At 40.2% G+C, this 25,702-nt stretch overlaps 1 protein-coding gene across 1 annotated transcript in view; it reads left to right on the top strand.

The window, feature by feature from the left end:
- LOC141510377 (uncharacterized) overlaps positions 1–25,702 on the top strand; it is a 42,657-nt gene that overhangs the window by 5,845 nt on the left and 11,110 nt on the right. The window contains 6 exon segments of the mRNA XM_074220256.1: positions 3,189–3,315; positions 4,657–4,725; positions 7,600–9,055; positions 9,057–9,331; positions 18,757–20,390; positions 20,773–20,898. Coding sequence (XP_074076357.1) covers positions 3,189–3,315; positions 4,657–4,725; positions 7,600–9,055; positions 9,057–9,331; positions 18,757–20,390; positions 20,773–20,898 — 3,687 coding nt within the window.

The raw sequence follows: 25,702 nt of genomic DNA, 5'->3' as shown, positions 1-25,702 counted from the left end.
ATGTAGATCTCAAACTGTCTTTCCAAAGTAACAATCATCAAAGCCATTTGCTAAGCAGTAGAGTGATGGATCATTGGACTAGACCCCATAATCATCTCATACTAGTAAATGATCATAGTTATCTAATGTCAGATAAACCCCCAAATCCACATTTTTCTTTGACTAAAACTACTGGTAAATCTGGAGTAGCACAATATGGCAGAAACTAGCTGTAGAGCAGCATCTTCTACTGTGGACTAAGAAAAGGGCAAAATGCCTATAGGATTTCAACATAGAGGATTATTCCATAAACAAATTAGCAGAACAAATAATAGTTTACCTATCAGGCAATTAGAGATTCCCCAATTAGGGAAGAATTTATAACCATAAAAGGAATAGTGTATATTCCAAAACATGAAATGATTTATTTTGAATGTCTTAAATTAAATGGTTATTAAACACATAAATCCAATGTAACCTATATTAGAAGGAAAAATGAAATTTTGGGGTAAAGTATTTTACATGTGTCTGTGACAAAGATATCATTTCTCAAATATCTAAAGTATATTTTCTTAATTATTTTTTATATAATAAATAAAAGAACTATTTCTAGGGGTGGCTAGGTTGTGCAGTGGATAGAGCACCGGTCCTGAAGTCAGGAGTACCTGAGTTCAAATCCGGCCTCACACACTTAATAATTATGTAACTGTGTGGCCTTGGGCAAGTCACTTAACCCCATTGCCTTGCAAAAACCTAAACAAATAAAGAACTATTTCTATGATATGGTATAATAAAAAAGTTGATTACACATAAAATAAACTATGTAAAGCTTTGCCATTTATATTTCTTTTTTTCCCTCACCCCCTCTCCACTTCACAGATATCTGTCACTAAGCAGAAATAGAAATATATATGTAATATTATTTCATGAATTCTACTATTTATCTGTTGTTTCTATGGATGCAGAAATTGTCTTTATCCATAATGTGAATGGTAATAATAGTCTCTCCTCAAAGTCATTCTTCAAAGAATATTGATTTTACTGAATACAATGTTCTCCTGGTTCTATTCATTTCACTCTTCATCATTTCATTTAAATTTCTGTCTTGTTCTTAAGTCATTGTATTCGTCATTTTTTATTGGACAGTGGCATTCCATTGTAATCAGATCCCTCAGTTCATTCAACCATTCTCTAAATAATGAGCATTCTCAAAATATTCAGTTCCTTATAGCACAAAGAAAGAAACGTTATGAATATTTGAGATCATATAGGTTCTTTACCTACACTAATCATCTTTGGAAGTAGAATTTGTAGTGGTATTGCTGTCTCCTATTGCTAGTTTCAAAATCCTTTGGGCATAATTCCAGATTGTTTTTCAAAATGGTTGGATAAGTTCCCAGTTCCACCAATAATGACTTACTAATTTGATTTTTCCATTTTCCCTCCAAAATCTGTTTTGCCCTTCAATCAGTTTATACAATCTGAAAGGTATGCATGATAACTCAAGGTTGTTTTAATTTGCATTTCCCTAATTATTAATGATTTAGAGCTTTTTTCTTAGTGACTCATTGAAAATCTCATAATTTACCTGTTGCCTCCACTCTGTATGCTTCACCTGAGTCCTGTATTTGAAAATCAAGCTTTTTATTCAGCTCATATTTGAGCTGAAACTCCCATGTTTCATTGAAAGTCCATCTTTTCCCTTGGAAGAGGATGTTCAGTTTTGCTGGGAAGTCAATTCTAGGTTGCATTCCAAGCTCATTTGCCTTCCGGAATATTATATTCCAAGCCCTATGAGCCCTTAATGTAATTGCTGCCAAGTCCTGTGTGATCCTTTCTTTCTTTTTTTTTTTTGTTGTTATTGTTGTAAGGCAATAGAGTTAAGTGGCTTGCCCAAGGCCACACAGCTAGGTAATTATTAAGTATCTGAGGCCAGATTTGAACTCAAGTATTCCTGACTCCAGGGCCGGTGCTCTATCCACTGCTCTAGCTAGCTGACCCCCAATTCTGCTATTTAGAGTATTCTTCTCAGTAACTTTTTGAACTGTTTTATCCATTTGACCTCAGTATCTTTTTAACATGTTATTTTCTTCAGCATTTTTTTGTATCTCCTTGACTAAGCTGATGGCTTGGTTTTCCTGTTTTTCCTGCATCTCTTTCATTTCTTTCCCAATTTTTCATCTATCTCCCTTACTTGATTTTCAAAATCTTTTTTGAGCTCTGTCATAGCCTGAGCTCAAATCTATATTTCTTGGAGTCTTTAGATGCAGAACCTTATACTTCCTTACCTTCAGTTGAGTATTTTTATCCTCCTTGGAATCATAGACAAAGCATTTGTCAATGGTCTGGTTCCTCTTTTTTTCTCTGATTCCTCATTTCCCAGGAACTTCCCCCAAACCAGGCACATTTATGCTGGTTTTGATGAAGTAGCAGATCTTCTCTCTTTCTTTTCAGTATCCTCACATCTCTCTGATAAGCACTTTGTTTGATTGAATTGTTAGTAAAAATTCACATTAAGACATTGCTGAACTTTGTTCCACTGGAAAATATCAAATTTTTTTCCCAGATTTCAATGAACTTTTCAAGAGTCCAAATATTGGTACTGATTCTATTACTGTGTGGATTTAGGTAAAGTGATTCTCTCTTTTTTCAGTTTTCTCCTTTAAATTGATGAGCATTGGCCTGGATCAATTTTTGTTTGTTTTATTAAAGATTTTATTTATTTTGGGTTTTACAATTTTTCCTCCAATCTTACTTCCCTTCCCCCCACAGAAAGCAATTTGTCAGTCTTTACTTTGTTTCCATGTTGTACATTGATCCCAATTGAGTGTGATGAGAGAGAAATCATATCCTTAAGGAAGAGACAAGAAGTCTAAGAGGTAACGATGTCAGACAATAAGATATCTGGGTTTTTTTTCCTAAGTTAAAGGGAATAGTCCTTGAACTTTGTTGAAACTCCACAGTTCTTTCTCTGGATAGTGATGGTATTTCTCCATTGCAGACAGCCCAAATTGTCACTGATTGTTACACTGATGGAATGAGCAAGTCCATCAAAGTTGATAGTCATTTCCGTGTTGCTGTTAGGGTGTACAGTGTTTTTCTGGTTCTGCTCATCTCACTCAGCATCAGTTCATGAAAATCCCTCCATGGCCTGGATCAATTCTAAAATGTGTTTCATCTTGTAAATTTTTTGAGTTTTGATGTTTTAGGTGGAGGTGACATTCAAGGATGTGACTGTGGACTTCACTCCAGAAGAGTGGAGCCTGTTGGATGATGCTCAGAAGCAGCTGCACAAGGAAGTCATGCTGGAGAATGCTCAGAACTTCCTTTTCCCAGGTAAAGACCATTTTCCTGGGAACTCTAAATGTCATTAGTAGTATTGTCTTCACTCCCTCGCCAAGGGATAGGATGGGTGTAATCTGTCATTTCTTAGAAAGGATAAGGTGCTCACCTCCTTTTTGAAGAGACAAGAATCTTCTGCCTGTTTCCTGGGAGAGGTGTTTTTGTTATGGCTCAAGGAACTGGGAGTTTACTTTGGAGCTCCTGATGTTCTCTCATTTTGCATCTAAGTAGTTTTAAGGCAAGGACCAAAGCAATGATCTTGATCCTTGGACATCAGATGATTTCAGGCAGTGCCAGTTTATCCTTTTCCTGGATTTGAATTTTGTCTACAGTCTCTAATCATTGATCCTATAGCTTCTCCTTGAAGATTGGCAGTGCAAGGACCCTCCTTCTTCTTTGGGAAGATTTTTGCCAGTAGAACATTCTTTTTGTTAGCAAGATAAAATTGCTAGCTCTCTGCTGCTGGGATTACTCTTAGACAAAATCTAGGATTCTAGGGATGGCTTTAGATATTAATTACTTCACACCAAAACAATTAAAAATATTTATCAAGTGTGTCCTTGCACTTCCTTCAAACATTTCCTGAATTCAGATGGAGATGCAGGGATAGAAAGAGAAGAGAATAAGTATTTGTACACATCTACTATTAGCATGGCCCAGTGACTTATGGATTTCTTTTTTTTTTTAATTTTTTTTTTGTAAGGCAATGGGGTTAAGTGGCTTGCCCAAGGCCACACAGCTAGGTAATTATTAAGTGTCTTGGCCGGATTTGAACTCAGGTTCTCCTTAATCCAGGGCTGGTGCTCTATCCACTGCGCCACCTAGCCACCACCTCTCCGCCACAGCTTATGGTTTTCTTAATGGAGGTCATCTGACATGATCCTCAAACCTTTTTTTTTTGCTGATGCTTCTGTTACCTCCACTGCATAGTTTAGAACTTGGAGGGAAACAGAGGTGAAGTGATTTGTCCATGGCCTCACAACTAGTAAATTTATGAAGTCGAATTTGAACTCAGGTCTTCTGGGCTGCAGGACTAGTGCTCCTTCCTCTGCACTATCAGCTGCCTCTAATTCCTAGCAAATGAAAACAATGAAAGGTGGCAGTTACTCTATGACGGGGTAGACAGATTTGGAATTATCTCATTCCAAGTTGATGCCACATTTTCTGTTGTGCCATATCCCACTTCTCATAACCCTGAAAGTTCCTATCAGGAATCTCCCTGGACAGTTTTTTTGAGTCTTTGTGATCCTTGATTTTTAAATTTCACCTTGTCCAGTGAAGAAGAAATTACAAGTTTTTTTCCATCCTCATTCCCAATTTATTTCCCATGGTCAGGACTTCCAATTTCCAGAGAAAATTTGTTCATCCACTTGGAACAAGAAGGTCTGAGGATCTCCTTTCCAGGTGAGTGAGACACAACTGGAGAGTGTGGGCTGCGCCCCAGGTGGCTTCTGGATGTGACAGGAAGGAAGTTGTAGACTTGGGTGTTGGAATACCTGACTTGTTATTCCTTTTCAGATACCATTTAACAGTGGGCAAGTCATTGAACCTCTCGGTCTCAGTTTTGTCATTTGTTAAATGTGGGACTTGGACTCCCTGGAGTCTCTTTTCCCTTCTAGTAATAGTGCAGTGATCCCATTAAAAGTCTTTGTTGGGGGCAGCTAGGTGGATAGAGCACCAGCCCTGGAGTCAGGAGTACCTGAGTTCAAATCTGGCCTCAGACACTTCATAATTACCTAGCTGTGTGGCCTTGGGCATGCTACTTAACCTCAAGCCTTGCAAAAAACTGAAAAAAAAAAAAGTCTTTGTTTCCTACTTTGGAGCAAGGAACTTTACTGAAGTTATCTAGCGAGGACCGAGAGGGTCAGCTAGGTGGTGCAGTGGATAGAACACTGGCCCTGACCTCAGGAGTACATGAATTCAAATCCGGTCTCAGACACTTAATAATTACCTAGCTTTGTGGCTTTGGGCAAGCCACTTAACCCCATTGCCTTGCAAAAAAACCCAAAACAAAACAAAAACCTAGAGAGCACTGAGGTTTTCTGAAATGAAGTCTTTCTTAGACCTTGCATAAATAAATAAGTATTTATTAAGTGGCAATACTATACCAGACCTGAACACCAGATAAAAAGGAGATTCCCAACTCTCCAGAAGTTTACAGCCTTCTGCAAAAGATAACAGGGACACAATTTTGTAAAACCTGTTTTGTTGAGGATAAAATAGACCTAAATAAGTGGAAGAAAATTAAGGGACCTGCCCAAATCTTATGGAAGAAGGTAGATTTTGATGTTGTAGTTCAGAGATGCCAGATTGAGCATTCTAGGCGTGAATTGTCATTAATATAGGGGAAATGGAATAACTTTTTACATAGAAAGGAGGATGAGACACAGAGCTTTAGAAAGAAGGACCCAAGTAATTCTCAATATGAAACAGCTTTTGGGGGGGTTAGGTTGTACTGTGACTAAAGCACCAACCCTCAAGTCAGGGAGATCTAGGTTCAAATTTGGCCATAGACACTTCATAATTGCCTGACCATGTGACCTTGGGCAAGTCATATGAGGCCAGTGCCTTAAATGAAAAAAAAAAATTTCCAAAGAAACAGCTTTGATATAAGGGTTCACACAGTATTGAGAGGTAAGGAATGTGCCCTATTCTGTAATACATGATGCAGTTATGCCTCCAAATCATTCCTTTCTTTGTTCTTTGATTCAGTGATAACTACAAGGAGACATCCAAAATAAAGAGAACAAAGAACAAGCAAAAAGCCTCCCCGCACAAGAAATGGCTATGATGGTGTTTATTATTATTAAAAGGAAACTGGAAACCAAGGTCATGACCCTATATTGTGAAATTGCTGAGGAAGTGATGACCTTACTAAAGATAGCAGGACCTTGTAGTCTGAGCTGATATGATGAAAGGCTCGATTTCTGAGATCCTGACCTTTGCAGGAAACAGCTGTGACCCCAGGGTAGAGCAGGAGCTTCCAAAATCTCTTGTTTTTAGAATCCAGTTTCTAAACCACCTTGAAAAGTGTATTGGGATTCAGAGTGGTGCAGAATGAGATTCATCCATTTTCAGAGCTGTGTAAATCTGTGCTGTCCATCTGTTGTACCACAAGCTATCTTGGGGCTTTTAACCAGAAAAAAACTGACATGGTCTCTTACCTAGGATTGAAGGGGAAAGGGAATGAGAATTTCACAAGCTCTCTTGAAGAGAAATGGAAATTCATTTCATCTCAAAAGTTCACTCACCTGTCTGCAACAAGAATCATTAAGTAGAATGATGAAAAGGTTTCTACAGGCTTTATTTTTGGAATCGAGTAATTAGTAACTCAGTACTTCGATTGGCTATAGTTTAGTAATTGATAAATGAACTTTCAGGTTCATTGCATATATTACTTTGACTTTCTTGTTTTTGTCATAAATGTAGGTTGATAATGAAAATAAACTTTTCGTATGCAACACTCTTTAATTTATTTATTGACTTCTTTTACCCTGGAGTATAGGCAACTTTCTCCCAGAAACTACTAATGGACTGAATTAGGTAACCAACCAGCTCTCCTAAAAGTCATCCAGATGTTAGTACAGGCATATAAGTAGAAGATAAGTAAAGAGCAATAAAAATGAGAATAATGTGATTTCTGTTGTCTCTGTTCGTATGTGATAATTCATGATTTCTTCAGATACTGGCTAGTGATATCCTGATCAGGAAACCTGTCAGCTGTCTTGCAGGAAAAAAATCTATTTGTAGGATTTTGATCTAGTGATTATATTGCTGATGAGATTTGATTACAATAGTATTGGTGATGGAGGAAGTGCTCTGGTGTAGTGAGAGAAATCAAGTAAGGTTCTGCGTATGTCTGAGATCTTGAGCTTGAGTAGGGCTAGGAAAGAATCTAACTTGACCTCAGATTAAGAAAAAAGAAATCTAGTATTGACATTCATGGGGTCTCTTCTTCAGCAACAAAATATCATATTTAATGGACTCAGGAGTGAAAGTACATTATCCATTTAAACATGATAGATAAAAAGATATTGTAGATAGTGATATGAGACAAATTTGAGTTTACCTACTATAACTGACCCAATACCATACATATCTGAATAAATTTTTGATAGATAATACTGAAAATTATTGCAAGACAATGGAGAAGAATCAAATTTGAAGCCTCTTTTTTTTTTGATTTGGTAAATTGAATGTCAGTTAAGTTTAATTTCTTTCAATAGAAATAAGAGGATATGTTTATATTTGTGTGTGTTTGTGTATTGTTTCCAACAGATGGAACCACGTTTGATGAGGAGATGAGTACAAATATGAAAATGACATACTGGAATGAAGATTCTTGTTATAGTGAAGAGAGGGCTCATCTATGTAAACATCAGAGAAAACACATTGTTGAGAAAGAATATAAATACACTCAACATCCAAAATCTTTCAGAAAATGTAGTATTACTGGACCTAAGAAATTCCACACTGGAGAGAAACCTTATGAATGTAATCAATGTCGAAAGACTTTCAGTCATAGCTCCACTCTTGCCGTACATCAGAGAATGCATACTGGAGAGAAACCTTATAAATGTAATCTATGTGGAAAGGGTTTCACAGTGAGCAGCCATCGTGCTGTACATCAGACAGTCCACACTGGAGAGAAACCTTATAAATGTAATCAATGTGGAAAGACTTTCACACGGAGGTACAGTCTTAGTAAACATCAGAGAATCCACACTGGAGAGAAACCTTATGAATGTAAGCAATGTGGAAAGACTTTCAGTGGTAGCTCTAATCTTTCCCTACATCAGAGAATCCACACGGGAGAGAAACCTTATGAATGTAAGCAATGTGGAAAGACTTTTAGTAGTAGCTCCACTGTTGCCCTACATCTGAGAATGCATACCGGAGAGAAACCATATAAATGTAATCAATGTGGAAAGGGTTTCATACAGAACAGCCATCTTGCTGTACATCAGAGAATCCACACTGGAGAGAAGCCTTATGAATGTAAGCAATGTGGAAAGACTTTTAATAGTAGCTCCGCTGTTGCCCTACATCAGAGAATGCATACTGGAGAGAAACCATATAAATGTAATCAATGTGGAAAGCGTTTCATGCAGAACAGCCATCTTGCTGTACATCAGAGAATCCACACTGGAGAAAAACCTTATGAATGTAAGCAATGTGGAAAGACTTTCAGGCAGAGCTCTAGTATTGCTAAACATCAGAGAATCCACACTGGAGAGAAGCCTTATGAATGTAATCAGTGTGGAAAGACTTTCAGTAGTAGCTCCAATCTTGCTCTACATCAGAGAATTCACACTGGAGAGAAACCTTATGAATGTAAGCAATGTGGAAAGACTTTTACTAGTAGCTCCACTGTTGCCCTACATCAGAGAATGCATACTGGAGAGAAACCATATAAATGTAATCAATGTGGAAAGGCTTTCACACGGAGCTCCCATCTTGCTGTACATCAGAGAGTCCACACTGGAGAGAAACCTTATGAATGTAATCAATGTGCAAAGACTTTCAAAGAGAGCTCCAGTCTTGCTAAACATCAGAGAATCCACACCGGAGAGAAACCTTATAAATGTAATCAATGTGGAAAAGGTTTCACATGGGGCAGCCATCTTGTAGAACATCAGAGAATCCACAGAGGGGAAAAACCTTATGAATGTAATCAGTGTGGAAAGGGTTTCACACGACGCAGCCATCTTACTGTACATCTGAGAATCCACACGAGAGAAACCTCATGAATGTTAGCAATGTGGAAAGGCATTCACACACAGAGAGAGTCTATCTGGTCATCAGAGCATCCACAATGGAGAGAAACCTTATGAATGTAATCAATTTGGAAAGACATTCAGAGAGCATTCCAGTCATGCCATACACCAGAAAATCCACACTGGAGAGAAACCTTACGAATGTAAGCAATGTGGAAAGGGTTTCACAAAGTGCAGCTGTCTCGCTGTTCATCAGAGAATCCACATTTTCACACACATAGAGAAAAATCTAGGTAGACATCAGAGAATCGACACAGGAGAGAAACCTTAAAAATATATTCAATGGGGGGGGGTGGCTAGGTGGTGCAGTGGATAGAGTGCCACACTGGAGTCAGGAGTACCTGAGGTCAAATTCAGCCTCAGACACTTAATAATTACCTGTGTGATCTTCGCCAAGCCACTTAACCCCATTTGCCTTGCAAATTCACTCTAGTCTTGTTCACCATCAGAGAATTCACAGTGGAGAGAAATCCTATGTATGTGGTCAATGTGGCAAGGCTTTCAGATCGAGCTACAGTCTTGATAAACACCAGAGAAGCCACAATAGAGATGTTGTATATGAATGTCATCAATGTGGTAGAGATTTTAGGGCATACTTTTCTCTGATTAATCATCAGAGAATTCATAGTGGAAAGAAAATTTATGTATCCTTGTGAAAATCTTGCAGGTACAAAGCAAGCCTTGGCATCATGGGTGTTGTAAAATGTATAGTCTACATTCTTTCCCCATTAAACATCAGAAAGTCCATAGTAGAGGGAAAAGCTCCTTAATATCCTCAGTGTGAGGGGCGGTTAGGTGGCGCAGTGGATAAAGCACTGGCCTGGAGTCAGGAGTACCTGGGTTCAAATCCGGTCTCAGACACTTAATAATTACCTAGTTGTGTGGCATTGGGCAAGTCACTTAACCCCATTTGCCTTGCAAAAACCTAAAAAAAACCCCATCCTCAGTGTGAAAATTCAATTCAGATGTAAAATATCTCTTACTTAACATTGGAGAATTCAAATGAAATAGAAATCACATCCCAGTAATGAATGTGCACAGTCATTGGCATGAGAAAACTCATCTTGGAAAGAAAATCTAGTACCCCCTACAATTTTCCCTGACTTCTATCACCTCCTTCACCCTTTCCCATTTCCCTGCCTGCTTTGTTTCTTCTATGATAAGAAATATCTCTATATACTTGTTGTTTGATATGCCCTCTTTAAGGTAATTTTGATGACAGCATGGCTCATTTACACCCCCTCATTCACTTTCCCACAGTCCACTGTAAAAGCTTCTTGCCTCCTTTATGGGAATTAACTTACCCCATTCTACCCCCCCCAATTTCCCTTTCTTCTAATACGTCCCTCTCCATTTCTTAACTCCGTTTTTTTATTGCATTACCACTTCATATTCATTTCCCACTTGTGCCTTGATTATATATGCAATTTCTAACTACCCTAACAAATAGAAAGTTCATGACTTATCAGTGTCACCTTCCCATGCAGGAATATAAGCAGTTCAAATCATTAAGTTCCTTATGATTTTCCTTTCTTAAATTTCAGTTGAGTCTTCTATTTGAAGATCAAATTTGCTATTCAGTTCTGACTTTTTCATCAGGAAGTTTTTCATCAGGAAATTTTCATCAGGAAAATTTGAAAGTTCCCTATTTGAATGTTCATCTTTTCCCATGAAAGAATATGTTCCATAACCTTCGTTCCAGGGATACCTGCATTCTAACTCCACAGAAACTGGCCCTGTACAATTCCATCTTCTTATATCAAACTTTAAGAGGTGCATTTGGGTATCCAAGTGTTGTCCCAGAGAAAAAAGACGTTTTAGACAAATGAGAGAAACATGATACTAATAATAATGCATAAATACCAGGAAGCATGCTTACTAATAAGTTGGTAAAATGAAAAAGATCAAACCTGTTAAACAAATCATCAATATCTGAGTCCATTTCCTTTCCAAGAGCCAATGCAATATCACTAACTTAAGGAATAAGTGAAGTATTACAATTTTTGGAAGTAACAAATAGCAGAAAATCTATAATCATCTTATAATTTAATCTATTGCATCCATGTGATCCACATCTTGATTACAAAGGTTTATAATGCATTGATGATAAAAGATTTTCATTAATTCTCTCCTGAGCCTTTGATGCTCTAGTAAACTTTCCTGACAATTCTTGGATATATTTTGCTTCTATCTTTTCCTTATTCATCACTTTTGTGGACCTAGTTGTGGACCTAGCAGCTACAGTAGCTGCTATCACAGTATTCCAAACATAATGCAACTTGCACATCTCTTCTGCCTAATTCTTTTTAATACCTTTTCTATAAACTCATTAGCAGGAGACATATAACAGCCTTCTACCTTACTGGGTATTATAGCAAATTTTGTTTGCCATAAAAAGACATTCATCACTTCTTTACACATGCTCAAATAGTGCTATTATAGTTTGTTAATATTATATTACTTTTTTTCTCTAATCATGAAAGGGATATTTGTTCCTGTGCATAGTCATTGATGATTTTTGCTTTGTAAGATTTTTTTGCCCTGCTTTAATTTTCCACTGTTTAAATCTCATGTCACCTTCCACATCTCTGAATTAGCTCTCCCTATTTCTAGGTATATATAATTGCTTTAATATCGCCTGGAATGCCCCATGGAATAGTTAATCAGGAAAATAACACACATAACAAAAATAGAATGATCATAAATTCCTCTGTAAGAGGTATGACAGGCAAACCAGGGCAAAAATATTCATATTTAAAATCCCAAGCATGTTCATTTAAACAAGGAGGTTCTGTAAGAAATCTTTTTCTACCTTCAGTACTCTGCAAATGATACTCTAACATTTCTAAGGTCCTAAATGCTTGCATGCTGTAAGCATTTGGATGAGTTGGGTGATTAATGTAATGCATGCCTCAACCTTACATTTTACAGAAACATAAGTGTCATACTGTTTTAGCCAGAAAAATTATCCATAACTTCTCAGCATCTCTCTTTTGCTATTTTCTATAGTAAATTTGTTATATCCCAAATATTTTACAGCTTCCCCTCTCATTGCAAACTCAGCCATTCTTTTTCCGGACTGTAAAGTAGTCACCCATGGAGAGTTTTGAACATAAGTTCATCATTCATTTCCTTTTCCAGTCCCCACCCCCAAATTGTTCATGATTAATGTAAGCATAACAAATTATCCTGCAAGTTGATGTCATGCTCTCCTTTTTTTGTGTTCTGTTCTCCTTTTTTCTTTTTTGATTTCTCATGTCCTTTTCAGTTATCTGTGGACAACAGAAACATATCCTTGTTCCCATGTTAATGATTGATCAAATCCTTTACATGGCCATTTTAGGGTCCTTCCACATGGTCATGCCCTTCCTTTCATGTTGCATGTCCTTATTAAAAATCTCTGCAGCTGTTATCTCAGACTGGCAAATATGATCAGAAAGGATAATGATCATTGTTGGAAGGGTTGTGGGAAATCTGGGTCAGTATTACCTTGTTGGTGGAGCTGTGAACTCATTCAGACTTTCTGGAGAGAAACTTGGAACTACACCCAAAGGGCAACAAAAATGTGCATGCCCTTTGATCCAGCAATAGCACTACTGGGTCTATACCCTGAAGAGATGATGAAAAAGGGTAAAAATATCACTTGTATAAGAATATTCATAGCAGCCCTGTTTATGGTGGCACAGAAATGGAAATCAAGTAAATGTCCATTTGGGGAATGGCTTAGCAAACTGGTATGTGTATGTCATGGAACACTATTGTTCTATTAGAAACCAGGAGGGAAGGGAATTCAGGGAAGCCTGGAGGGATTTGCATGAATTGATGCTGAGTGAAACAAGCAGAACCAGAAAAAGACTGTATACCCTAACAGCAACATGGGGGCAATGATCAACCTTGATGGACTTGCTCATTCCAGTCCAACAATCAGGCACAATTTTGGGCTGCCTGCAATGGAGAATACCATCTGTATCCAGAGAAAGAACTGTGGAGTTTGAAAAAAGACCAAGGACTATTACCTTAAATTTAGTAAAAATAACCACATCTTATTGTCTGATATTGCTATCTCTTGTACTTTGTTTCTTCCTTAAGGATATGATTTCTCATCACACTAAATTCGGATCAGTGTATACCATGGAAATAATGTAAATTGCCTTCTGTCGGGGGTGGGGGGGGAGGGAACGAAGAGGATTGGGGGAAATTTGTAAAACATAAAATCTTAAAAGAAATTTGCAGGTGTTAATTTTTTTATCATTTAATGTTTAAAAATTCATGGTAGATAATGGTATGATTTATTCCTCTTGTTTCCCTTTTGTTCCTATATATTCCCCTTTCTTAGTACTCCCAGAAATTTCTTAAGATCTTTATTTTTCTACTAAAGCTTGATCACTTGATTTATAGGGAATGCCTTTAATATGTTTTATATTTTATTATAGGCAGAATTGTTTAAATGTTATATAAGTATATACAGGCCCATTATCTGTTTTGTGCATTTTAATATCCCTGCAATAACAAAATGGTGGAATAAATGATCAGTCACACGATCTTTTTACAGTAACACGAATAAATTTCATTTTTTGAAAATGTGCATAATGAGCCACATCCATCAGCCACAACTCATTGGGAGCCTGGCCTCTAGGATTCTTAGAACAATTGGGAGGGTTAGGTAAATGTGGAATGCATTTTTGACGCAACTTTAGTATATTCCTACCTTGCTCTCTCATGATTTTAAATTTTTTCCTTAGTAAAGAAGCATCCTGATGAAAAATTTTGTGAGATGGCCAAGCTTGCTCTTCTCCTAAGTTTGTTCGGTGTGGAAGGGTTAATTGATAGGCCCTATGATTACTTTTATTTATAAGCCCTGGCAATCCAGTGTGGGAATTTATGTTTAATACAAAAGGGGTAGTATCTAGTTTTTATGACTTATTATTAATTCTTTAAAGTGCTGATATAACTCTTCATCAGTCCTATGTTTAATAAAAACTTTCTATATGTCTGGCCACATGATAACTATGCTTACTATCTGTAAAAATATTAAGGGATATGGCTACTTCTTCATTACCATTAATGTAGCATATAATTCATTGTTTTGTGTTGATGGAAAACAAGTTTGTAATTTCTGTTATATTGGGAATAACAAAGACTGCAACACCTATCTTTAGCATGAGTATAAGCTGTGTCTGCCTCTTTTATGGGAATGGCAGAAGTCATTGTCAGGAAAATCCAAGATAGTTTACTCATAAATTGTAAAAGTGGTAAGGTTACCTTGTTATCAATGGAGCCTTGATAAGTAGTAATAATATCTGCCATTCATTATATTTTTGTATTAATTTTTCTACCTGTTTTTTTTTATTATATATTTGATGTAAGCATATAGGAACATCCTCAATTCATCCTTTTGTTTTTTTTATCAACTTATACAACAATTTAGCCAACATCTGAGGGTATGTAGATACACTAAGACTTCATTGATATGGTAGATGTATCCATTCCAATGTCCCAGTCCCTTGAGGCAACACCTCAAAAGGCATTTCTGTGGGGTTGAGTATAGAAATTTCTATCCCCTTCTTATCTTCTATTCCTTCAACAGGACAATTGTTTATAGTTTCTTCCACCTTAATTACTTGACTCTTGGTCTCAGATGTTAATTGTTGTGGTGAAAGCAAATTAAAATCCTAAGACTTCAAATAAGTTTCCTAATTCATATGTACCTGTATTTAAGTAGGGTCTAATCCAATTATTATCTCCTAATAATTTTTGGGAATCACTTAGTGTATGCCAGCATTCTGTTTATAACTTTATTTTTCTTGATCTAATCCTTTCTCATTCTACTACAGTTCTAGGATAATGATATGGAGGATTGATGTACCTTTTCAGGTGCAATGATCAAACTCCTACTTTCCAAGTGAAATGTGTTTTCTTTTAATATTTGTTTCAGAACTCTTTCATCAGGAAATGTTCATAAAATGTCATCCATATAATTATTTTTGACACATTGTAGGACTATTCTTCATGCCTTGTGGTAAAACTTCCCAATATCTTTGATATGGTTCTCTAAGATTTAGACTAGGTATAGAGAATGGAAAAAATTTACCATCCTATCTTTTGAGTCTTTCACCCATAATGGTCAGTTCTTTGGAATCATAGGGGTCAGTAATCCTGGTTATAAAGCCCCCATCATTTCCATTTTATTATTTACTTCCCTTAAATCTGTCACCATTCTCCATTTTTCTGATTTCTTTTTTAACCAAAATAGAATTCCAAGGGCTATTGGACTCCTCTATGTGCCCTTTTTCTAACTGTTCCTTCACTAGATCTTTTAGAGCCATTGATTGGGCTTTTGAGAGGGGCCACTGTTCAATCCAAATAGGTTCTTTTGTTTTCCAACATATATTCTCAGCTCTATATCCTCTTTTTACTACATCCTCAACAGTGGCCCCTATGAAAAACCTCTTCCTCATTACCAGTCTTCATCTGCGTGTCTCTCAAGATATCTCTTCCCCATAAATTAATAGGCAGTGTATTTAATAGATATGGTTTAACTGTATCTTGTTTCCCATCCTTTTTCCAATGTAGATAACTCGAGTTCACAGCTGTTACTTGCACATTATCTACCCCCCCCCCCCCCGTTATTGGAAGACCCTGATCAATCCCCCAATTTTTTGGCCAATTTTTTTTGATATAACTGATTTATCAGCAACTGTATCTATAAGGCCCCCAAATATTTTCCCTTCTATTTTTATTTCCCACATGCATCTTGTTTTCTTTATTTCTTGAGTCCAATAAATCCTAGTGCTCCTGAATCCTTAAACTCCCCTAATTTTCTCTCCTGTTTTCCCTTTGTTATAAGGCTGCAGGAGCAATGGGGCTAATCTTTGTCCTTTTCTGTATTTCATATATAGTAGTTTTCAGGGTCAAATGTATCATAACTTGAATCTTCCTTCAAAAGTCCTCATCAGTATCTCCTGGGATGACTAACAACCCAGCAGTGGAAATGCTTCTAGGTTCAATGATTAAACCTGTGGTTCCTTGCAGCAAACGGCCATAAACTGCAGGTATACACTCAATACCCATCATCTCCATTGAAGTAAAATAACATGCTGCAGGTAAATCTAGTCCAGAGTTCCCTCTCGTGGCATGTGTTAAATCAGACACTTTTTTTAGTTTTGGTGCTTGCAAAGTGAATTCTCTTTGGGAATGCTCTATGTGGGAATTGTAGATCGGGCTGCCCCCATTATTTGACAGGCCTGGGCTGGGCCCTTCCAGCTTCCCTTAATCTGGTTTCCCTCTTTGTTTATGACTTACAGTAAGATGTCCAATGTTTTCCTCTATTGCATTTAGGGCAAGTTGAAGGGGGTCCAGTCTCAGAATCATTTCTTTTCATTCAATCCTTTGTGAAATGTCCTTTTTCCTCTGACTTGAACCCTGACTTTTCTGTATGTCGGTACTCCCTAAAACTGCTGCCAGTGCAGCACCTGGTGTGATAAAGTGACTTTGTTGTGACACCAGGCAATCACACCTGTAACTTTCATATCCTTGGGTCGTACTCTCCAAACCTACTGCCAGTGCAGGTGCTTGGTGTGACAAGGTGGCTACACTGTGACACCCGGCAATCATGTCTGTAACTGTTACATCCTTGGGTCCCCTGGTGATGCTTGCCCCAGTCTGCATTGCAGTTTTCCAAAGCTAGCTTCTACAGCAGATGTCGAAGCTGTTTGCTCTCTCACTGTCCTTTGATTGCCTGTCATAACCCAGCAAGAAACTGCCAACTCTTCATTAGCTCCTGTGTTATGTTTAGAAACAAAGTGTTGCCTCCTTCCTTTTCAGGCAATTTCTGCTATGTCTGCTTCAAGGCAATGCCTCTTTGTTGTTATACATGTAAGCTATACCCAGTTTATTTACTCCTGTCCTTGGACCAGTGCCAGTGAACATTTCAGATGTCCTTCTGAAGCCTGCTGCTTCATTGCTTTTAGCTTGACTAGTACAATTCTCAAAAAATTCAGATTTCCATATTAAGTCATCTCCTGGTGTAAGAGACATTTTTGCTATTATGGCTTAGTATTCCTGTGCTAATATTTGTCTGAGTAACATATGGGCTAGTAGTGCCATAAGGACTTGTTACAGATTTTAATTCCTTAAATATTTTAAATCCTGGATTATCATATTCTTTCACAATGTTCCCTGGAGACTTTGGATCAGGTCTCTCGTACCAGAAAGGAGAACAATAACTTTCATGTCCCATGGAATCTCCTCTCCTTTATCCACTGCTCTTTGAGCAGCCTTCTGAACAACATTCATAGGCCCCTTATCTTTGTGTTTTCTTCTTTAGACCATAAAGGAGCAGAAGGTGGGTTGTTAAACTTAGGAGGAAGTGGCTCTGGTGGTAAAGGTCCCCATTCCTCTTCTTTTTCCTTTTTCCTCCTAATCTTCCTGCTGAAGAATTTAAACATCTACATCAAAGTTTAATATCCTCGGAGCCAAAGGAACATCTCCAGGGGCAATTATACAGATTTTTACAATATTTCATAATGAAAATACTCCAATAGGAAATGTCTCCTGACCCTCCTGTCTAAAATGTTTGCTTATCTTTATTCCTACAGTGTCCCATTTTTCAGCATTTCACATGGACGTTTTTGTACACATTCAATAAAATATTCTAATTGTTTTGTTGTTATTAACAAGCTTCTTTCAGGGCTGCTAGGTGGCGCAGTGGATAGAGCACTGGCCCTGGAGTCAGGAGTACCTGAGTTCAAATTTGCCCTCAGACACTTAATAATTGCCTAGGTGTGTGGCCTTGGGTAAGCCACTTAATGCCATTGCCTTGCAAAAACTAAATATATAGATATACAAGCTTTTTTTTAAAGAAAGATTTTATTTAGAGTTTTACAAATTTCCCCCCACAGAAGGTTAGTCTTTACATTGTTTCCATGGTATACATTGATCTTATGTTGAATGCAATGAGAAAGAAATCATACCCTTAAGGAAGAAAAACAAAGCATGAGATAGCAAATTACATAATAAGCAATCTTTTTTTTTTCTAAATTAAATGTAATAGGCTTTGGTCTTTGTTCAAACTCCAAAATTCTTTCTCTGGATACAGATGGTATTCTCCATTGTAGATAGCCCAAAATTCTGCCTGGTTGTTGCCCTGATGGAATAAGCAAGTTCCCCCCCATGATGCTGTTAGGCTGTACAGTGTTTTTCTGGTTCTGCTCATCTCACTCAGCATCAGTTCATGCAAATCCCTCCAGGCTTCCCTGACTTCCTGCCCCTCCTGGTTTCTGTTATCACAATAGTGTTCCACGACATACACAGACCACAGTTTGCTAAGGCATTCCCGAACTGAAGGACACTCACTCAATTTCCCATGCATTGCCACAAACAGGGCTGCTATGAGTATTTCTGTACCAGTGATGTTTTCCCCCTTTTTGATCATCTCTTCAGGATGCAGACCCAGTAGTGGTATTGCTGGAGCAAAGGGTCTGCACATCTTTGTGGCCCTTTGGGTGTAGCTACAAATTGCTTGGAGTCCCAAGTGTGGCCAACCATGCCCTGTCGGAGCCCTCCTGGGTCCCGGGGGGGGGGGGGGGGGGCTGCTACTCCGACTCCAAAGGAAGCCTGGTCCACGGCCTTTCATCCAGGAAGGAATGGCCGCTTCCAGCCTGGGCAGGAGGCCCCGCTCCTCCTCGGGCCAGGCCGCCGTCCGTGGTGCCCAGGCCGCTGTCCGCGGTGCCCAGGCCGCTGTCCTCGGAGGCCAGGCCGCTGTCCGCGGTGGCCAAGGCGCTGTCCGTGGTGGCCAGGCCTCTGTCCGTGGTGCACAGGGCGCTGTCAGTGGTGGCCAGGCCGCTGTCCGAGGTGCCCAGGCCTCTCTTGGAGGTGCCCAGGCCGCTGTCCGCGGTGCCCAGGGCGCTGTCCTCGGAGGCCAGGCCGCTGTCCGAGGTGCCCAGGCCGCTGTCCGCGGTGCCCAGGCCGCTGTCCTCGGAGGCCAAGCCGCTGTCCGCGGTGCCCAGGCCGCTCTCCGTGGTGGCCAGGCCGCTGTCCGCGGTGCCCAGGCCGCTGTCCGATGTGGCCAGGCCGCTGTCCGCGGTGCCCAGTCTCAGACAGGCCGCCCCGCCCCCGGAGGCGGAGCTGAGGCGGCGGCGCCTGCGCAGTCGGAGGCTCGGGGGGCGGGCCCGCCCGGGGGCCTGGGCTCCGCGCCCCTCCCCCTCCCCTCCTCCCTCGGGGGCGGGGGTCCCAGGCCTGGAGCAGACCCGGAGCCGAGAGGAAAGCTCCCAGAGGAGGGCCCCGCCGGTGGGGGGACGGGCCCTGCCTCGGGGTGCTGCCCGGGGGCTCCGAGCGGGGCGCGGCTGCGCCCCGACTTCCCCAGGAGCCCCGGACAGCGCCCCGGGGCCTGTGGGGGAGGAGGGGAGCGCGCGGGGGAGGGCTTGTCACGTGCCGGAAGGCAGGTCAAGGAAGGGAGAATTAAGAAGGACCGGAAGCAGCCGTCCTAGGCCTGCCATTGGTGCACCGCTCCCAGCCCCGCCCCCTGGGTCGCCTATCGGAGCGCAAGAAGAAAGGGAAGCCCCTCCCCCTCCTGCTCTGGCTGCTTCCGGTCTCGCACCCGGAAGCGCGGGGCTTCCCCCACTCTGCTCATCCACGTGGAGCGCCGGGGCCTCCGAGGGGAGCCAGGTAGGAGCCCCCCACCGCCCCGGCCATGCCTTGGGCCCCCGAAGCGTCCCAGAGGGGGCGCAGCGCCCCGGCTTTCCGATCCGAGCTTTACGGAAAAGGCGCCGTCCTGCTGCTCGTGTTCCTTTCTCCGCCGCTGACTTCCGCGGGGCCGCGGCGCCCCCCACCCTCGTCTCCGGGGGTCGCGGCCGCGGGGCGCTCTGGGCGCCGGGGGTTCCCCCTGGGGAAGAGCCTTCCCGGGCCCAGGCCCCCCGCGTGCACGTCCCTGGGAGGCGGAGCCGGGCGGCCCCGGGGGGAGGGGAGGGGAGGCTCCCGCCGAGAACTCGGGGTCCCCGGCTGCTGGGGGGCTGCTTGAGTGTTTGCGGGCGCGCGTGTGCGTGGCTGCCCCGGTGCGGACAGACCCCGACCAGCTCCACCCGCGACCCCCGGCGGCCCCAGCACGGACCGGCCCGTCTGACTTGTCCTGCCGTGTGCACGCTGCGGCGAGCCTCTGGCACTGGGCCTTTGCCGGACTGGCCTGCGAGCCCTTGTGTGCCCATCGCGTTCCCTGCCCAGCGGCCTCCTGCCTCCTCCCTCCTCAGGGTGGTCTTCGTCTCCTTGTGGATTGCCCTGGGGGAGTCACACCCGCAGGTGCCCCTCGAGGGGCTCAGGCTAATGTAAGGGCCAAGTCGGGCTTCAGACTCGCGTCTGAGACACGGACCTACTTCCCAGTCTCAATTTCCCTTTTGCAGAGGGTCAGTGAAAAGGAGAGTTCTGATCAGGAGCCGCAGAGGCTCTGATCTGATCCCGTCTGGGGGCCACTACCTTTAATCGTTCCCTCCTGGATCTTGGTGAAGGGGACGGGGATGGAAGGAGAGACTTAGCAGGGTGGGACCAGCTGCTTTCCAAACCGCACTCTACCTTTTGTCTTTCTCCTTTCCTTAGAGTCTCTCCCCTGAGGAGAGAGCCAGTGTCTGTGGGCCCTAATCTCTGTATATCTCCATAGGTCAACCTCTTGCCCAGGAACTAAAAGAGAGACCTCATCCCTTCTGGGATCCTTCTCCCTCCTCAGGCCAGTCTGCAGGGACCCAGGCCTGGCCCCAGCAGAGAGACCGGAGCAGAGGGAATGGCCCCTGGGAGACATAGCCCTCCACCACAAGTAAGTGCAGTGTGTCCGCAGATCTGCATCAGGGCGAGGGGGAGGGTCTGATTAGCGAGAACCAAGCCCCAGATGCATTTTTATACCTATTATACCTATTGGCTATCAAAATGTAGCAGCTGCTTGAGTTCAATTATTGCCTGTGAAGAATCGGGTGTAAAAGAAAATAGAGATTTATTAAAGAAGTTACAATAACTAAGAAGAGTTTAAGAAAAGGCTGGTAGATTTTTCATTTATCTTGGCAGGTCAGCTGGCAGGCTCAGCTGAATTCTGGAAAGAGGGAGAGAGCGAGATAAAGGGCACCAGGAATAAGGGGAAGCCCATGAAGCTCCCCATGGTTTAAGGAAGAGCCAGAGGAAGCCCCATCCTTCTGGATGGGGAGCCAGAAGGAGCCAGAAAAATAGAAGGGTCACTGTTTCCTGTTAAAAATCCTCCATTGTAGGCTGGACATAGGGTGGTGCTTGGGAGGGCTCTTTTACACCTTGGAGCAGGTAACTTCCAATGGCAACTTTGATGTTGGTCCTTCCTGTCTCAAGGTACTTGGTGTCCAATTGTAACACATCATTTCCTGCCTGCCAGGGTCCAGGCCAAGGTTAGGTCAGTGAGGAAATGGGAGATAATATGCAAGCTACAGGGTCAAGAAAAGACAGGATACAATCAATAGTATCCAAGAGAGGCAAAATCTCAAGAAGGGGAACCTCCACCCATTTAACACATTTTGTTTCTGTGAATTCACAATTGTCTTCATCTTTTCTTTGTGTCAAGAAAACAGGATCTAACCTCTAACTTGTCCAATAAGAGAAGGGAGAGGCCCCCCACTTCAGGATAGGGCCAGGAGCTAAAAGAGGTCCCTGTAGGTTATGCCAGGACCTCCACAAAGCTGAAGCTCCCTGTCTGGATTTTGGCACATCCTGTGATCTTTGTGGTAATGGGCTGAGTTATTAAAGATCAACATTCTATCCAGTATGGAGGGTTAGGGTTAGGCTTAGAATCTCTCAGAGGGAAGACTCTTAAAGTTCAAGGGAACTGAGAGATCTTTTGCTTAGAAAGATTTTTGGTAATGCTTTGAAGGAAGCCTAGGGAGGAGAACGTTCCCACGTGGAGAAGCAGCCATTGGAAAGTCACTGAGTCTGGCAGGTCTACATGAAATATAGTCAAATGGCCAGGGTCCCTGGTTCAGAGAGGAAGAGAAGATGGAAGGAGACTAGAAAGATGGTCTGGCCTTTTTACATGGTGCCCACTATCTGCCAAAGACCTTCCAAAGAACAGGTGACTTGGTCATATTTTGCCAAAATTGTCAGGATCCACTAGGTAGATCTCAAACTGTATTCCAAAGTAGCAATCATCAAAGCTAGCTACTAAGCAATAGAGTGATGGATCAGTGGACCAGACCAGATATTCATCTCATACTGGTTAATGACCAAAGTTATCTTTTGTTGGACAAACCCCCAAATCTACCTTTTTATTTGTCTCAAACTGCTGGGAAACTTGCCGCAACAGAGTATGGCAGAAACTAGCCGTAGATCTACATCTTCTATTGTAGATGAAGAGAAGGGCAAAATGAGCAAAGGATTTCAACATAGAGCATGATCCCATAAACAAATTAATACAGAAGTTATAGTATACCTCTCAGATTTCCAATTAGGGAAAAATTCACAATCAATAAAAGAATAGGAAATGTTCTAAAATATGAAATAACTTAATTTGATTATCTTAAATGGTTGTTGGACACTTAAAAACCAATATAACCAGTATTAGAAGGAAAAGTGAATTCTGGGGAAAATATTCTTTACAGGTATCTATGATAAAGATATCATTTCTCTAATATCTTATGAATAGTTTTTCATTTATTTTTTTATATGTGAAATAAAACAACTGTTTCCATGACAATAAAAAAACTTTACATAAAATATCAAAAAATGATGTAAAACTTTATCATTTAAATTTCTTTTCCCTTCTCTTTTTTTCTTTAGAGCATTTTTTTCTTAATGATTTCATCGTAGTCTACCTGTTCATATACTTGGACCATTTTTCAATTGGAGAATGACTTCTATTCTTGTAAATGAGAAGTGTTTTTTAAAATAGTTTAGTTATTATACCTTTCTCTGAGAAAAAGTCTTAAAATATTTCCCTTCAAATTTTTGCTTTCCTTTTGATCTTGGTTACATTTTTATACAATTGAAATTATCCCTTTTGTACCTTTATTCTCATTTCCTTTTTATTCATAAATTCATAAATCTCCTGTCCACAGTCAGATAAGTAATGATTCATGTTCTTTAAATATTCTTGTAAACTTTTTCTTAGTATGTTGTTTCTCTATTTTGATCTGATTTCATCAAATGGTATTCTTGACTTTTTTTTTTTTAAGTTTTTGCAAGGCAGTGAGGTTAAGTGGCTTGCTCAAGGCCACACAGCTAGGTAATTATTAAGTGTCTGACGCCAGATTTGAACTCAGGTACTCCTGACTCCAGGGCCGGTACTCTATTCATTGCGCCACCTAGCTGCCCTCACTTTATCTTCTTTTAAATGAATTTTGTTATTATTTTTTCAATTCCCTTTTTTATATTGACCCTATCTATTCATGTTTCAATTATGTATTTTGCAATTTTGTTTACATAGTTCCTGCATTTTTTTGTAAAGTATAAACTGAAGTCTATTAACTGTCTTGCATTTATTTTTTTAACATTTATAGGTACATATGGAATTCATGATTTAATTTGTTATTATATTTTGAAATTAAAGTATTATTTAGTATGATTTAGGTTTATTAATATTAAAAGCATTTTAAAATCTTTTACTGTAATGACTTATTTTGCAAAATTTGGTTTTGAGTCTATATTTTGACACTTGGTTCATCATTACATAAAAATTATTTTCAGATTGGATATTAAGCTTACTTTTGGATAATAGTACATTTTTTCCCCAAGGATATCCTTGGGCTATAATCATAACTCATAGGGTAAAGTTTATTTTTTCCAGTTCTCTTTTTTAGTTTATTTTTATTTTTCCCATTACATGTAAAATGAAGTTTTAACATGAACCTTTAAAACCTTGAGTTATAAATTCTCTCCCTTATTCCCACCCCACTCCCCTGCATTGACAAAACCAATTATTTGGTAACCATTAAAAATGTGTAGTCATGCAAAACATTATCATCATAGTTCTATTGTGAAAGTAACCTTATCCTTCAACCCCCATCCTGCCCATTGCATTGTTCAAAAAAGTTAAGTCATTCAGGAGTGATCATTTTAGAACATTCCTATTACTCTGTACGAAGTACATTTCCCATTGCATCTATTCATGTAAGTCATTCTTGGTTTTATGGAGTGCATCCTCCACATCATTCCTTATTATGCCAGCATAATCACATACCATAATTTAATCATTCCCCAGTTGATGGGAATTCCCTCAATATCCAACTCCCCAATATCTTTATGTTTGTAGGTGGTTTTCATCTCTTCTGATGCTGGCAGTCCCGGGTCAAAGGGAAGACATGGTTTTGCCCTTTGGGCTTTGTTCCAAATTACTCTCTGGAATTGTTGAATTATTTCAGAACTCCAACAGAGCACTATTATCTAAATTTTACCAGAGTTCCTTCCAACATTTGTCATTTTTTCTTTATGACCTATTAACTAAGCTAATAAATTATTCTAATGTTCATTTCTAGTGCATCCGGCCCTGGAGTCAGGAGAACCTGAGTTCAAATCTGGACTCAGACACTTAATAAATACCTAACAGTGTGACCTTGGTGAAATCACTTCAGCCCATTACCTTTCAAAAACCAAAAAGAAAAAAGAAAAGAAGGAAATATCTTTGGATAACTTTGATAACCTCATTTGAAAACTTCATATCTTTTGATCATTTATCATTTGGGAAATGGCTCTTGATTTTTCTAAATTTGATTTGGTTCTCTGTGTTTGAGAAATGAAGTCTTTGTCCAACAAACTTGGTTCGGGTTCTTGTATTTCCCTTGTTCCCCCAACCTCATTTATTCTATTATCTCTCTCCTTTCATCCTTTCCCTCCTTGAAAGAGTTTTGCAACTGACTGCTACGCCACCCCACAGTCTTCCCTCCCTTGTATCACCTCTTCCACCCCTTTGTCCCATCTTCTTTCCCTTCTCGTTTCTTTGGTGATAAGATAGATTTCTATACCCAAGTGTGTATGTGTGTATGTAGGTATATTATGCCTCTCTCTAAGCTAATTTTGATGAGAGTAAAGCTCACTCACACCTCCTCAACTCCCCCACTCCTCTGTAAATACTCTTCTTGCCTCTTTTATGTGAGATAACTTAGCCCATTCTATCCCCCTATTGCCCTTTCTCCCACTACATTCCTCAAAAATTCTTAACACCATCTTTTTTATATATTAACCATTCATATTCATTTCCCATCTGTACATTGATATTATATATATTTCTTCTAACTGCCGTAACCAATGAGAAACTTCATATGAGTTATCAGTGACATCTTTCCATGCAGGAATATAAACAGTTCAACAACATTAAGTCCCTTATGATTTACCTTTCCCAAGTTTCTCTTGAGACTTATATTTGAAGGTCAGATTTTCTCTTCAGCTCTGACCTTTTCATCAGGAAACTTTGAACATCCCCTATTTCTTTAAATGTTCATCTTTTCCCCTAAAAGGGTATGTTCAGTTTTGCTGGTTAGTTGACTCTTGATTGTACACCAGGCTCTTTTGCCTTCTGGCACATCACATTCCAAGCCCTAAATTGCCTTATTGTAGAAGCTGCTAAATCTTCTATAATTCTGATTGTTGTTCCACAAGAATTGAATTGTTTCTTT

The sequence above is a fragment of the Macrotis lagotis genome, chromosome 1 (assembly GCF_037893015.1).
Source record: "Macrotis lagotis isolate mMagLag1 chromosome 1, bilby.v1.9.chrom.fasta, whole genome shotgun sequence".
NCBI lineage: Eukaryota > Metazoa > Chordata > Mammalia > Peramelemorphia > Peramelidae > Macrotis > Macrotis lagotis.
Note: the sequence above shows the minus strand (reverse complement) of the source record. Positions and strands in the feature narration are given on the sequence as shown.